Source organism: Rhinichthys klamathensis, unplaced genomic scaffold, assembly GCF_029890125.1.
Source record: "Rhinichthys klamathensis goyatoka isolate OS25496 unplaced genomic scaffold, OSU_Roscu_1.1 h1tg000209l_1, whole genome shotgun sequence".
NCBI classification, from domain to species: domain Eukaryota; kingdom Metazoa; phylum Chordata; class Actinopteri; order Cypriniformes; family Leuciscidae; genus Rhinichthys; species Rhinichthys klamathensis.
The window spans coordinates 2,332,710-2,348,612 of NW_026606734.1; the positions used below are offsets into that span (position 1 = coordinate 2,332,710).

The 15,903-nt window shown below is 35.7% G+C and overlaps 1 protein-coding gene across 1 annotated transcript; it reads right to left on the reverse strand.

Moving 5' to 3' along the window:
- Window positions 1-4,816: 4,816 nt before the first annotated feature.
- Window positions 4,817-12,148, reverse strand: LOC130097081 (uncharacterized). The gene is made up of 7 exons (XM_056263733.1): window positions 11,986-12,148; window positions 11,417-11,461; window positions 10,374-10,592; window positions 10,016-10,288; window positions 7,663-7,941; window positions 6,792-7,034; window positions 4,817-5,554 (listed from the first exon to the last, which is right to left on the reverse strand). Exons 1-7 carry the CDS (start codon window positions 12,014-12,016, stop codon window positions 4,911-4,913), a joined length of 1,734 nt encoding a protein of 577 aa, XP_056119708.1. The 5' UTR covers window positions 12,017-12,148; the 3' UTR covers window positions 4,817-4,910.
- Window positions 12,149-15,903: the final 3,755 nt, after the last annotated feature.

Here is a 15,903-nt window from a genome sequence, read left to right on the forward strand (position 1 = left end):
TACAATTACACCTGAATAGACTGAAGAGATCTCTTGCGCTCCTAAAAGTTTCTGTTGACAAAGTAGGCCTAGTAACAGCAGCAGGTAAATACAGATAAAATTCAAAAACAAACATAACTTAATATCACTAAAATTAAATAGAAAGCTGCGCTTACAGACGCTCACATCCACACAAGTAAACGCAACACTGACGTCTTCACTTTCAGGTCAAGAAGCTGTCAATCAAAAACTCAGTAGCCAATGAGAACACACTGCTAATAGCCCCGCCCCCACGAGAGAATAGTGTCAGAACAGCGAACGAAAACTCTGGAAGCGCATTTGTAAGTTTAGATCAGTAAAAGAAATATGAGGAATAGTTAGCAAAACATGCAGTGTATTAAAAACAAAGTAAAAAAAATTGCTTGCGATTCATTCTTTTTCAGTTTCAAAGATAATTTATTCAAGTTCAATTTATATTTTCATTAGTTTCTTGAAAAGTTACGTTCATTATTATCGGCACAAAAATAATTCCATATTGTAGAGACAGATCTGTGTTGCTTGTTGTATGACTGCACTCCTGAGTTTCATAACAACACACTGGTTTTCAGAGCCGGACAGTAACGGAGTACTTGAGTACAATTTTGAGGGATCTGTACTTTACTCGAGTATCATTTTTGGGGATTACTCATGACTTTACTCAAGTACATTTGAGAGGCAAATATTGTACTCTTTACTCCACTACATTTCTATCCATAACCGTGAGTACCCGTTACTTCTAAAAAAAAAAAAAAAAAGGAAAAAAAGAAAAATCTCGGAAACCCTCAATTTGTTGTTTCCCTCTCAAACGTGATTGGATTGTGCAGGCGCCAGTCATGATGTCATGTTGCAGAGGGACAGCCTATAAGCAATCACATTCAGCTTTCCGCCAAAGTCAACTCCATGGTCAGATTTAGATAAGAGACGAAACAGGTTCAAATGTGGGTGCAAAAAATCCATTAAAACTCTAGCAGAGGTTTGTCAGAGCGTTGCCATTGTGCATTGCTTTGTGGGCAAGAGAGAAATGTTAAATAAAGCAACATGATAAAAAGATGAAAATGACTTGAATTAACTTTCAGTTCCTTTTAGATTATCAAAGGTATTAACATTTTTCATAACTCCATGTAGGACGTTTCTGTACATAAATGTAGCCTACTCTGTCCGCCTCTGTTGGTTTTCCTCTTGATGTTGTTTTAGCCACTCTTTGACAATAGCAGGAAACTCCTCCAGCCGATATGGTAAAAACTTTATTTTAATCTTACAATATTGTTGGTACAAAATGAATAGTGCCCCAAAGTTAGTGAATATCTTTGTTTTGAAGCTATCCCCTGGTTCTACAGACAAGGTTTAATGTTTAAGCCAAGTCCTGGACTAAAATGCATGTTTGAGATGTTTTAACTGAAAGCAACTTGCACTGATATCTTAAAATATGAGATATCTTGTTTTTTCCCTCTGATTTGCCTAGTCTCTGCACTCAATCCTGCTACAGTTATATCTCTATGGGATATGTGATTGTTTTCATGTTTCTAAAAATATATAAAAACATGTAGGCTATTAAAGCAAAAATTCATCTTCACAACACAGTTTAGGATATTTTAGATTTAGTCCGAGAGTTGTCTGTGCCTCCATTGAAAATGTAGCGTATAGATAACAGTAGCGAAGACTAGCCTAACATATTCATACTAAAAGCCCCCCAAAAAATTCATGACGACTCGTGATGCTTTTTCAAACTTGGATCTTCTCCGTTTTTGCAACAACATATCGAGTTTAAGCAACAACATTTTTTAGTAAGTTTGGAGCATGACTTTCACTCATCTGTTATTATTCAATAAACATTTTCTACTGCTTGTCTACATCATACATAAACATACATACATACATACATACTTAAAATGGCCGTGCAAGTTTGCCAAGTCAGTTTGGTGGTTCATAATGTTGTAATTTTACCTAAATGTTCCACCGTTTGTGCAGTCCGTGAAGAAATAGCGGGGTCTTCCTCATGCAGCTCCTACGATGCATTCTCAATCCAGATACTCCCACAAAGCTTGTTTCCTCCACGGAAAAACGTTTTTCCTCAGATACAGCTCGCAGTTTCCTCCTGCACATCAGTCAACTTGTCCAATAATCTCCAATTTGTTCCAATTCAATGCATTGACGAAGACTTAAATCCCCCAAAATAAAACCAGCTCCCATTACGGTCAAACCTTTTGACTTTCTAGACTTTCAATCGAGCTAATAATAGAATTCACATTTTTGATTAAATAATTTACATTTTTGTCAGATCACATATGAAGTGATATTTCTGTGGTTCTCTCTGAATATTGAAGATAATACATCACTGCCTTTTTCTTTCTTTTTGTTTCTTGAGTTTTTTTCACACATTTCTTGAAATGTGAATGTATATAAAAAATATGATAAAGCAACTTTTTATTTATTATTGTGATTATTATTATTATCAGTGCAGTCTAAACACAGAGACTAAAAGGTCAAAATCCTGATTTCAATCTTCAGCATACTAAAACTACTGCTTTATCATTATTTATAATATAACTTAATTTCTATTTATTTAGACATACATAAAATAATTTATATTAAATAGTTAATAGTTATTAGATACTTAAAATAATATATATTTGTTTGTGTGTAGGCCTATATTTACAGTAGCTAGTTGTAGGTATTCTGGGAGTTCTTAATCTGCATTTGGGATTCACATTTATAATATCATTATCTGGTGTATTATTGTGATGTTAATGCATCAGAAGTGGAGTTATGAAGGGATCAGTTTCTGCGATCCATAAATGATGGTCAAACTAAAGATGCAGACGTCAGCAAGTAGTCAGGAAAAAGCAATGTATCCGTCTCAGGTTTCACCAGAGAAAACAAACCACAGCCTAATTTATACACAATTTAATCTGAACACTCAGAATTACAAAATATACTATACAAGGAACATGAATAAACTGTATAAACACTGGCAAAACCAAATCAATCCTGCAGTGACCTCTGGTGGTTGAAACAAACAAGCCTGAATGTGATGCTGGACACCAGTTTGCCTTTTAGTGGAGAAACACTGAACTAAAGTTGCAATAAAATTTTATTTTATAGTTTTTTTTATTATATATTTTAAAATTTTATTTGAATATTTTATATATTTTTTATATATTTTAAAAGTTTTTTTTATATATATTTAGTTTATTTATACAGCTTTGGTCATTTTAATATACATCTTCAATTAAATAAACATTTTCTATGCATTGCTTTTTAAGTTAAAAACCCAACAACATACAAAACAACGTGCATGAATAAAAATATTAAACAAAAACACAATAACTGGCCTACAATTAAGATCTAACAATAAGCATGATGAAATAATTAAATAGTGCAAATAAACAAGGGTCCAAATGCATTTACATGACGCTGAATGAGGCTGAGAATGACTTGAAATATCATTGCTTATATAATAGCCTAAATCTATTGTTAAACCAGTGTAATTATTAGCAAGCTCAGAAATAAGTATATTTTCTGATGATGTGTAATTGCTCTTCAGCCCCACAGATAAACTTTAATAGCATAAACGGTACAATCGATAACTTCACCACGCAGATATTCACAATAACTGATTCTGTGTAATTATATGTGTGTATAATTGCCTAAGGTGAATAAAGTATATAGGCTATGTTGTGTGAGTTTGATGCTTATTTATGCGTGATGCTAATAGTATTTACATATAGCCTTTAGATTTCCGTGGTTTCAATCCTTCAGCTTTATTGCACCAAACTAACTTTCTTTCTCCTCTTAATAGGCTAACGTTACAATTGTATCGACCTATATGCCTATGAATTCTCATAACTGCAAGAAAATGTCTAAAACTGTGAATGTGGATCTGTAACTGTAATCTTACTTGTTTGCTGTGTTAACTGATTTAAGGTTTCGTTTCTGATCAGAATGAGTTTGCAGCGGATTGTCTGGGATCTTCTGAAACACGACACCGGTACACACTTTTGAGCTTTTGGAGGTGGACTTTTCCAGGTTAAAAGTCACGTTTCGTTTACTCTCCGGATACATCTTCATGTATCCCCGCCGGCGCCAGGTGACACTTCTTTGTCTAACTTTTATTATTTCATAGGCTATTATTGTAACCTTGATTATATTGAATAGCCAACCCTCAAAAAGAAAATTCTCTCAAAAATAACGAAGTAACTCGTTCGAGAAGTAACGTTAACGGTTCAATGTGATTTCACGGCACTTCTCGCGCGAGTTTCTCAGTCGTAAACGTTGTGACAGTTGGCTGGAAGCTACGGTTTATAGTCAAAATATTAGTTTAAAAGTTTAAATATTAATATTTTTCTCTCACACACCTATCGTTTAGCTTCAGAAGACATTGATTAATCTCCAGCTGCGATCGTTTGGATTACTGTCGTGTTCACTTTGTCTGGTTTTGGTCCCGTACGTATAGCAGACATTATTATGTAACGTTACTCACGATGGATTGGTTTTCTAAAAATCTTCATGTTCATCTGAAGAAAGCAAGTTATACAATTGAGACAGTATGAGGGTGAGTAAATGATGTGAGAATTTAAAATTTGGGGTCGAGTAGCCTATCCCTGTATTCAATTAACTATAAAAATAAAAAAGGTATTTGTGACCTTTTTTGTCTCACAATTCTAACCTTTTTCTCAGAATTGCGAGATATAAACTCACAATTCTGTCTTTCTCTCACAATTTAAAGTTTAAATCTCGCAATTCTGACTTCATAACACTGCGAGTTAGAAAGTCAAAATTTATATAAAACTCGCAATTCTTTCTAAATGAAAAAAAGTCAGAATTGTGAGTTAAAAGATTAGCTATTTGACTATTGGTTAGTATTAATATGTTGCTCTTTCTTACAGGTTCCTTCATTCTTTCTCTTTGCTCATCTCTTTCTTATCCTGTTTTCCGGCCTTCAGATCTTCATATGGATTTTCATCTACTGCCACGGTCTCATAATCTTTATCTTTCTGAGGAAGCTGCTCATACCCTCCCTCTGATTTTCCTGCCGGTGTTTTTGAGTCGGTTGAACTTAAGGTTTGGTACACCTCGGCTTTCACACTCTTAAGAGCCTCGTACCCACCTTGACCTTCACCCTGACCTTCACTCTGACCTTGACTTTCTGCAGCTCCTAGTGTGTGGTACACCGCCTCCTCCTGCCTCTTTTTTAGGGCTTCATAACCCCCCTCGGCCTTGTCCTTATCCGCATTCTCGCCTAGTGTGTGGTACACCGCCTCCTCCTGCCTCTTTTTTAGGGCTTCATAACCCCCCTCGGCCTTGTCCTTATCCGTATTCTCGCCTAGTGTGTTGTAAACCGCCTGATCGGTGAGTTGGATTTGCTCATAGTCTCCATCTTTCTTCTTATCTTTATCCTGTGCGGGCGCCTGAACACTGCTTCCTCCATGTCTTCTGCGCTTCAGCGCGATCAGCACCACGATCAACACCCCGAGAACCATCAGAATCACAGCCACCAAGATGGGCAGCACATTTACAGACTCTGACGGTGGTTGTGCTACGAGAAAAAGAGAAGATAAGTTTTCATGCAAGAAAAAATATGAGAAGTGTACAATCGTGAAGTGAGAAGTGAAAGTGTCTAGTGCATTTATACATCAGTACAGTCAACATTAAAATGCACGGAAAACAAAAAGTGTTCATACAGCTCTGCATGCCTCTGTTTTGGTGTGAAACTTTAAGGTGTAGCAGACACTTTGAGAACCGTTTCTGCTGTTGATTACCACAGAAAATAATTTCTCATTAAAATAAACCTTAAAAAAAATCATTAACTTTTTTTTATAAAAAAAAATAGAACTAAAATTAAATGTTATTTTATTTCAACAAGTTGCAAAGCAACATTTCTAGCCAATTAAAGCAACACCATGTGATTTTTCCTCAGCGGTCGCCCTACAGGTTGGAAGCAGAATTGTCCATTACTGCTGTCGTAAATAATTTAGCCTTCCGCAGCCGACTGTCGCACGCGCACGCTCGCTGTTTATCCAGCACCGGCTTTGGAATCAACAATGGCAGACATCCCAACCTGCAAGAAGTCATTTCAGGGAGGTATATCTGGCGGGTGGTGGCGGGTTGACTAGCTTTCGTGAGGCACACTCGCAAGGTCTCTCGCTCTCTCTCTCTCTCTGGCGTGCTCGCGCTATGTATGTTATGCGCGCAGTATGTTCTGTCTCGCATGCGCGCTCTAGATTCCGGCAGATCTGAACTAATTTGCGGGCATCAGGGAGACGCAGGAGACTCCCGGGAGACTTGGGATGTCTGCAATGGCCACAGGCAATTTGAGGAAGTGGTGGGGGAAGTGACGTATGCCGTAAAGCAGTCGAATTTTTTAGTTCTTTTTGTGCACGGGTTCCTACCCGAAACCCGAAGTTACATAGTGCCAGTAAAAGCGATACAGACCACGTCAGGCTATGGCAGACGTGTCATTTAACTTATTTTAAGTCGATGTACCATCACAAGGGTCTTGGAAATATATTATGAAGGTTGAAAAACTACATAGTGTTACTTTAAATAAAACCTAATAAAAATGTCAAAAACACTTCAAAATTACTAAAACTTAAAAATATAAACCTAAAAATAGGTTTAAATTATTTGAACTTAATGAAATGAATTTTAATTATTATTCATTTAAAATATGAATAAAAATAAAAATGACAACAGAATTTGTATTACACTAAACACTGGCTAATGAACAAGGTGTGTGTGTGTGTGTGTGACTGTGTGTATGTGTGTTTAGGTACCTTTGTAGCTGTAAATGTTGCTGAAACGGGAGAATCCTTTCCCACACTCCATCCGGCAGCTGAACAGCCCTCCTTCCTCCACGGTAATAATGTGTGTATTTTCAGGTAGTCTTCGGCGTGCAAATGAGTCATTAAGAAATGTTTGATACCAGTAGTAGGACGTGCAGGAAGAAGGACAGTCTCTGCAGAAACACTCCAGACTCTTAGGAGACGTTGAATCCACTGTAGGAGCAGGAGGCCCACCTGTACCACACACAAATATGACTTACAAAAGAATTGATTCAGTGGTTGTTCCTGTAACTCAGTTGGTAGGATAGTGACTTAACGTTAGCTAAGGTCATGGGTTAAATTCCCAGTGAATATGTATCCTTATAAGTATAAAAGCATCTGACAAATGTAGATTCAGTGAGTAATTCGTTAGACGATAACGTGCAAGTCGTTCTGACTGAATCATTTAAAGAGTTGACTCATAAGAGTCATTTGTTCATGAATCGGACTATGCTGGTGAAGCGGTATGCTTGCTTTTGCATGCAGCCAGTAAAAACAACAAAAGAGAAAGATGTGATGTGTTGCTTTATTAGTTTTATTTATTTTAGCTTACTTCATCTTACTTGCAAACAGTGAGTTATTATCATTATACATATATAATGTGTATACTTGTTTATAAATCTTGTGCTTAAATATATATTCACATGTGTCATGTTTTATTATTATCATTATTATTATTATTATATAGTACCACATGGTACTCTTACATAAATGCCATGGCACCATGTCCAAAATATCCTTAATAGTTCTAGTACTAGTAGTGGTTGTCGTGTATAAATGAAGGGATGAGGTGAGGCAGTGATTGTAATATTGTAATGTTTACCTATAACTTTTAACTCCTGCGCATCAGAATCTCCTTTCTGCTCGGCAGCTTCTGCACTGATGTGGCTGTACCTGTAGGTGGCGTGACAGCTGTACTGTCCGGCATGATCTTGTGTGGCGTTGGTGATGATGTATGTGTCTCCTGTTGTGGTTCTTACTGTCTTATTATCCTTATAGAATACAGCTCTGTCCGCTTTCCCACCCCAGACCGCACACCTGAGAGCCACACTCTCCCCCAGCAGTGCAGGAACGGCTGGAGGGTCCAACATCACCTTGAGGTCTGAGACACATAGACACACAGGTCAGACATCCATCATCTACTGCTGCAAGAACCTGATGCTTCATTCAAAGTATGGTGTTACTGACATAAACTACAGGCTATTGGCTGTTTAAGAAAAAGGGATTCAACAGGAAATGTCAGCACTGGAAAAAAATTATATTGGAATTTTTTTAATTGAATATATTGATCAAATTTGTCTTTGTGATGCAAATGAGTAAATAGTTGCCATACAGTAGGAGTATAGAGCTATAAACCCTGATCTTGGAGAAGTGTTAAACTTTGATTGTATTTTTTCGAATACACACACACACACACACATACACACACACACCTCTAAAAAGAGCAATTTTGACTATTACAATACATTCAGATTGAATTATTGTGAAAATAAGATTGTGGCCTTTGTATAGCTTGATTTTGATCTCTGTGAGCAATTAAGATATAAAGTAAGTTATTTATTTTATTTTTTTAAGAACATGAGTTTCACCTTGACCAACAAGCTTAAAATTCAGTAAACTCTAACATAGCTGTCAACTTTTGAGTTTAGCTTGGAGGGAGATTTTTGGAGCAGGGGGATGTAAAAAAAAAACACTTTGCATCACTATAAGTGTAGGCTATTGTGGTTGTCAAAACATTTGGTAGCCTAACTAGGCTACACATACTTTTATTAAGTTTAGTGACAGCATGGCGCAATAATTGGTATAGGCTACTGCTTTTATTATTGCTTGACACAAATTTTACAATTACAATTTAATTCTTGTGGTTTTATTGCGATCTTTACTCAATTTGGATACATATTTATACATATAGGCTACAGTAGATGTTAATTTTTCTCAAGAAAGAAAATCTCACCTAATGCTGTAAACATAGACTAAAGAGAGCCCTGTCAGCTGTTTTTATTTAAGGTTTCAAAAATAACAACTTAAATGAAATATAAAGTAAAACATATAATAAATATGTAATATAGTGCACATATTTAGCAAAATACTCATTTAAACTAATACAAAATATATTATAAAATACTATTTTTTTCTATGGTCATTAAATGGCTTTCCTGAGGTAAATGTTATGTGACTTTGTGGTCTACTCCAGCTATTTTATTGACCTCACCATGGTTGAAAAACACTGAGTGGTCGATATTACAGTATGTATGAGGCATATACATTTCGGTTAGTTACTGTATCTTTCAACACCCACCTATTGATCATTCGTGTTTATTTACTATTCACGCTAGTGAAGGAAGATGATCGTTCACGTGCCATTTTAACTGAGGCGCTACAGCGATCTGTCACATTTAAAAGCGCCAAAACTTATAATTTCGTAATAAAATTGACAGAATCTGAGAGCTGTGAATTTGTTCCATATCAAAAGTATCCTTCTCTGTCTAGTCTGTCGGTGTAAGTGTGCTCTGCGTGAGAAAAGGGATATGTGGCGTGAGCGCGTGTGAAAAGGGTCTATTGTGTGAGTCTCACGGTCAATGCGTGAGAGTCGGCAGCTCTGCTCTAACATCAATTGCTTAACATGTTTCAGAGCCAATAAGACTGATGGGAACTAGTTAAACATCCCGTGGTCAGAATTTTTTTTCTAGGAAAGACAGCTGTCTTTTTTCTAGGAAAGAAAGGGATCTGAAAACGCAACAGAAGTCATGCAATCACTATGTGTCATAATAATGTGTAATATTAATGCAATCCCTTCTTTTCTAAATGTGTTTTTACAGATTAGTAATGTTATGATAATCATATTGATAATATAAAACTGTTTTAGACGTTTGTTCATCTGTGGAACACAATAGAAGATTTTAAAAGATGTCTCAGAGTTTGTTTGTTCATACGATTATAGTCAGCGGAGTCTGGTGTTGTTTTGGACCCCATTGACTTTCATTGCATGGACATTGGACACAAAAAGTCAAAACATCCTTCAAAATATGTTCTTTTGTTTTCCACAGAACAGAGAAATCCATACAGGTGTGGAACTATATGAAAGCGAGTAAATAATGACAGAATTAGTATTTTTGTATTTCCCTTTAACTACACAAGTAATCTGAAATACAACAGGGAAAGGAGGAAGGAGTCACCTGTCATTTTCAGCGTCACTGCATTGCTTCGTTGTTCACCGTTCTTGCACCAGAAAGTGGCTCTTTTTGCTTCGTTCAATTCTGCAAATATAACAGCCCTGTTCTTCATCTTATCAACAGAGGTTCCTAGTGTGAAGCCGCTCTCTCCCCGCAACACATAACACTTCCAGCCATTCGGACCATCGTCCACCTGCAGGACCAGGTTTCTTCCATCACCTTTGGTCATCACAGCGCCACCTATAGATGGAGAGAGCTGAGCGTGAGGCTCCAGCTCTGAGAGAGAGAGAGGATGAGAAACAGCAGGAGGAACTGATGATCGTGAGGGAAAGTTTAGAGTTATTTAGGATGGTGTTCATACCTTCGACAGTGAGTGGGTACGGGTCACTCTTCAATCCGCCCCGCTCACATACGTACTCCCCGTTGTCTTTAGATGTCACTGCTGTAAGAAGCATTGAAGAATTCTGATCTGATTGTAGCTTTCCATTAATGAACCATTTTATCGTTCCACCCCCTCGTTTACAGATCAGAGTGATGTCATCTCCAACAAACACATCTGGGAACCTCGGCAGGAGAGACACTGAGAGAAAGAAAACAGACACATAAGAGACACGTCTTCTGTAACGCCAGGTTGTCTGACTACTTTACTATTGTAAAATATTATTGATTGATTTATTGATTGACAATAATTGTAAACCATGGTGATTTAGTTCTGCCTACTCAACAAATATAATAATTGGAGTAATTGGAAAAGTTTGAAATGGACCGTAAAAGGTGCAATTATGAATTAATGCATTTATAAAGGCATTAATTAATAATTGATGCGCTTATTTATGCATTTATTTATTTAAAAAGTCATATACCCTTTCATTCATATCAGGTTTTTTAGAAAAAAAAATATTTTTTGTTGCTTTTTAAAAAAATATCTTAATATTGCTTTTCACCATTTCACCCTGTCTCTGACTTTAATTAAATTAACAGTTTTTTTGCTGTTTTTTTATTCAAGGGCTTCAGGTATTCGGTCGAGTTCAGTGTAGTTTTTGACCGTCTAATCGATGTGAAATCTGCCATAAGTAATGAGGATCTTGTTAAAAATAAACTTGAGCTGCTGGTTTCTAACATTGGGATTCTTCAGGAGGATCTGCAGATCTTAGAAAATAATCTGATGCTTTTTGATCATGTAGGAGACAGACTCTTCAGTCTTCAGCGAGGAACCACGTCAGGAACTACTTTGGACATGGTTGGAGGTTCATTAGAAACATCAGTATGCTGGTTGGGTGAAGTGATGAGGTTTGCAGATCTGCATTGGTTTTTTCTTAATCCTGTGCTTTATTATAGATTTGATAGTATCTCTTTTTTTTTAGCTCCTCTGATCTTGTGCACAATGAAAATGTGTGTATTTACCTGCTGGTTTTTCTCCCTTGTCCTCTCTTATGAGAGCCAACAGCACTGTGACATAAAAAGATAAATCAGATTATTTCTGCACTAAGAAATTTCATCTTTCATTTTAATTTGCAGCTTCATTGACATTGAATGAGACGGCCGCACCCAGTCAGTTTTGGGTGAATCATGACTCAAGAGTCACTGGCCAGTTGCATTTTCAAAAAAGTAGTTTTGAAAGTAATTCTTGCATATCTTTCTAAATATCTTTGTAAAAATTTGCTTTTGGCAGTGTAATTGAAAATCTGTGTTACAAAATGATCATAGTGCAAACATCACCAAAAATGATATTATTACATAATTAATTCTGTCAAGTTTGCATTGAAATTTAATTGAAATTTAATTGAACTGATAATTTGATCATTTTTTTCAACATTTATCATCATTTAATGCCAATATATTAACCAGACAAACAAAGCTCATTAAATAATTGTTGCGTAAATATGCTTGTTTTACTTCAAGAATTTGTCAAAACATGTCATTACACAGAATCAGACAATAAGATGCTGCATAAACTCTTGTGTTTTTTTTACCTGACAGTGTCAGTAGAGACCTCATGTCCATCAGCCGAGCCGAGCCACGCTGTCCGTCTGTCAGAAAGAGAAATATGAGTGTCTGATGGACAGAAAGATGAGCCTTATGTAGAAATTTGGGGAAGTGGAGAAAAAGTGGTTTATCAGCTTTATTGCATTAAAGCTCAGCTAAGTATGCATGTGTCTGCGCATGTTTCCATTGTTTTTGTTCAATCGGACAGTTTTTTTCTCCTTTGGTAATTAGAGCGGCTGCCACACCCTTTGGTCACACTTTTTTTTAACAGCTCATTTTAGCCGTGGTTTGTATTCAAGCATGCAGTGAGTGTTGCTCTCAATGTGAAATTTGGTTATTATCAGGTGTTGCTATTTACAGAACGTCCAAAGTCATGGTCGTGTAGATGGTCAGTGATCAAGAACAACTAGGCTCAAACTCAAAATAGGCATGAAAGAAAGATGCATGACTCATGCATGATGCATATATTTTATTTATCAATTTATGGTATTAAGTTTTCAGATAAATATATATTTTTCTAATTAGTCTATAGACCTTAGTACAACTATTAACTTAAAAGTGTGCATTCATTTCAAGTGCATTCAAATTTGATCGCTTGTATCAACAATTCTGTTTCTGCCCACGGAGAATATTTATGAAATTGTAAAATATTATTTTAAATCAATGTCAATTTTTTTTTATATCAAAGTTAAAAATATGAATCTGCTTTCTTGTCTTATTTAGCATTTTTATACATTTTTGCATTCAGATGTTCATGTATAAGCAATAGTAAGGTTTATTAACTGGTTCATTGTTTACTTCATAACTTCTAATGTATATTTCAAATATTTTCAATTCATTCATGTACAGTTCAAAGTAATTTTATGAGAGAAGCGATGCATACCCCCCTTCCCCAGAAGCCAGCACAAATATCTATGCTGACCTGTTGAATCATTTTTAGTTCGTGAAAGTATAAAATACTTGAACTGCTGGCTAGTTAACCTGAAATGACCCGGGTTATTTTAGTCTTGATCTCTGCACAGAACATCATCGCCTGTTTGCAGATCTGTGTTAACTCTTGGGGTTTGTGTATTTTCAGTGTTGGCAAAACAGTGTTACTTTCTTTTGAAAGTTTTTTGTGTCTACTGGATTAACAACATTAACCACACTTATCCACCCTCTGATGTTTAGTGAGCGCTGTTTTTTTAGTGTAAAGTGCAGAGGCTCTGCAATTTTTTTCTATTTACTTAAAGTGCAGTAGTGGATAAAAGCAGATAAATGTTGTAAAATGAATATTCAGTGAGTCATTCAGATGCATCTGGGGACGATGCAATATGTGGTCTTGATTTTGATTTCAATATGATTCAAATTTGTAATTCATTTATGCCAGGAGGTCCAACAGGTCAGTAGTGACAGCAAAGAGGAGGACATCTGACAACAGATCTCAAAGCCAGTGAGTAAGTTTGAGAAAAAGTTTCACACTTCACACTCAGCAATGTGACAAACGAATGTGAACAGAAAATAGATGGAATTATATTGCAAAAGCGATTACAAATATTTAAGTCACATGCACTACTTTAGTGACAGGGAATTAATTTATTATTTAATATCTTCTTCTTCCACTTCAGTGTCACAAAGCGTCTTTATACTTCTGAGACTCAAGCTTTCATAGTCATTTCTATTCTGTTCTATTCTTTATTTAATTTGCTCAAGATGTGTTCCTAATTCTTTGTTCCATTTGTGCAAGAGGAACTTGCTTTACTGTGTGTGTGTGTGTGTGTGTGGGTGTATGTATGTGTGTGTGTGTGTGCGTGCGTGCGCGCACATTAACTTCCTGTGCATTTCCCAGAATACCCAATGATGGTGTTATTTATGACCAGAATCATATCGATTGGTCATCACTTTTTTACTTTTTTTTTTTTTTACTTGAGATTAAATAGTTTTTTGCAATCAACAAGGGTATATTAAATATGTTGGTTGAATTTGGTACAGTTCACAATGCACACTCAACAATGTTTTTTAGACACACATAGTAACATTTACACATGTAGAAAAAGCTGTTGTTCAGAAATGAACTGATGATGCTTTTGACAAAATGTGCTGAAATTTAGGAGTCATTTTGGCCACATATGAATTTATAGCAGCACTTTCTATGAAACCAGCATAATTGTGCATTAACAGTGCCCTATTATACACATACAATGTTTTCATAAATAAGTGTAACCGTTATAATCTATTAATCTTAATTATATTTATGCATCTAGTAGATACTTTTATCCAAAGTGACTTGCAAAGCAATTTGTCACAGATTTATTATCTATTCACATAACACACAATGTTTCAGTAACACATCTGATTAAAATGTATTAATGCACTGTGAAAAAAAATAGCTTTTGCACTTGACGTAACTTCATTTTAATAAAGAACTGAGCCGTTTAAATAATTCAATATGAATAACTTTATAATTCATTATATACAGTATGGATGCTTCAAAGATGGTGTTGCTAAATTGATTATCAGTATGATCTTTTGAGTGGGACAGAATATCATATTTATGCCAGATGGTGAAATCTAGAGGCAGTAAACTCTGTAACCTGTGCCCTTTAATAATTGTGTTGGGAAAGCGAGATTTCGATGCCTGTGGTAAAGTAGCGGTGACTTGGTTTTTGCCTTGGTGACTTGCAGATTAAGCCGTGTTCCTGGAACAACAATCCTGTCGAAAGAAAGAAAAGCTCTAACTCTTAAACTAGAGGGCCTAACCTAATAATGCTGGTTGTCGTACAGGAAATCCAAGGCAACATCACTTTTATTTTATTTATAAAGATAATACAGTTTTTAATTACTATTTTCCATGATCTCTTTGAGTCTTAGAATCGAACGAGCTGGTTGTTTTTTTTATTTTTTTATTTTTTTATTTTTTTATTTATTAGGGACAATGCACAAAATACATTAATCTTGCGAAAAGATGTTTTGTGCCAGAGTTAGCCGAAGCTAATTTTCATCCGCAGTCCCCGGGCAGGTGCACACAATTTTTAAAACATTACATTACAAAACCACTATCAATAGTAAAAATAATGACAAATAGGCTACACATAATAATAGTCAACGAAAATCATATAAAAACAAACATGTTGTTGATGTTTGTGTTGCTGCACTTTGCTTGTATATGTTAGTGATTATTTAAAGGCTGTGTGTTTGCTGTCAGTTAAGTGTATTTTTAATTGCTCATTTTTACATTATTTTATTTTATTTAGACAGAACTGAAAGTCAGTTGAGACATGTCTCATTCCAAAACTGAAAGCGTTTTTTTAAATGTTGCTTTTTACAGATTATCAGCTTTATAATAAAAATTCCATGAATGACTGATATCTAATGAATGAGTAATATAGTACATTACGGTCTGAGGGTCAGTGATGTGGCTTAAGACATGTTGGGGATTTTGAGGTTATTTGCATTTGTCTCTTGGAGGAACAGAGGACAAGTCTTCTCTGAAAGTCATCATAGGCTTAATCATTCCAGTAGTTTGATTTGAATGTTAAAACAGTCCAAACCTCTTTAAAAATGCTTAGAATAGAAATAGAAGTAGGGATTTTGTTTTTACTGACCAGTAGGCTTAATTACTGGTATTTACTATATTAAGTATCACTATTACTATTGCTTATCGTTAGAGTTCGTGGTGTGATGTCCATCGCCCTGCAGCGTTTGTGCTCCAGACATGAATAATTCCACAAATCATGTGTCTTCTTGAGGTATTAGTTATGATGTTATGCCTGTTGGACATGAAAATAGGTGACTTGCATTAAATCCCACAGATTTACATTGAATCAAGCATCAAGGCGCAGTGAGTTTTGTAAGTAACCTCTTACATGTTCTTTAGAAATGAAAAAATAAAGTTTATTAATTGGATGACCAGATAAGTGCAATGC

Excerpts from the sequence above, each read along its gene's own strand:
- LOC130097081 (XM_056263733.1), bottom strand. The coding sequence starts at position 12,016 with ATGGACATGAGGTCTCTACTGACACTGTCAG. Across the intron at positions 11,462-11,985 it reads GTCTCTACTGACACTGTCAG|TGCTGTTGGCTCTCATAAGA; the intron begins GTAAAAAAAACA and ends TTTATGTCACAG. Across the intron at positions 10,593-11,416 it reads CAAGGGAGAAAAACCAGCAG|TGTCTCTCCTGCCGAGGTTC; the intron begins GTAAATACACAC and ends TCTTTCTCTCAG.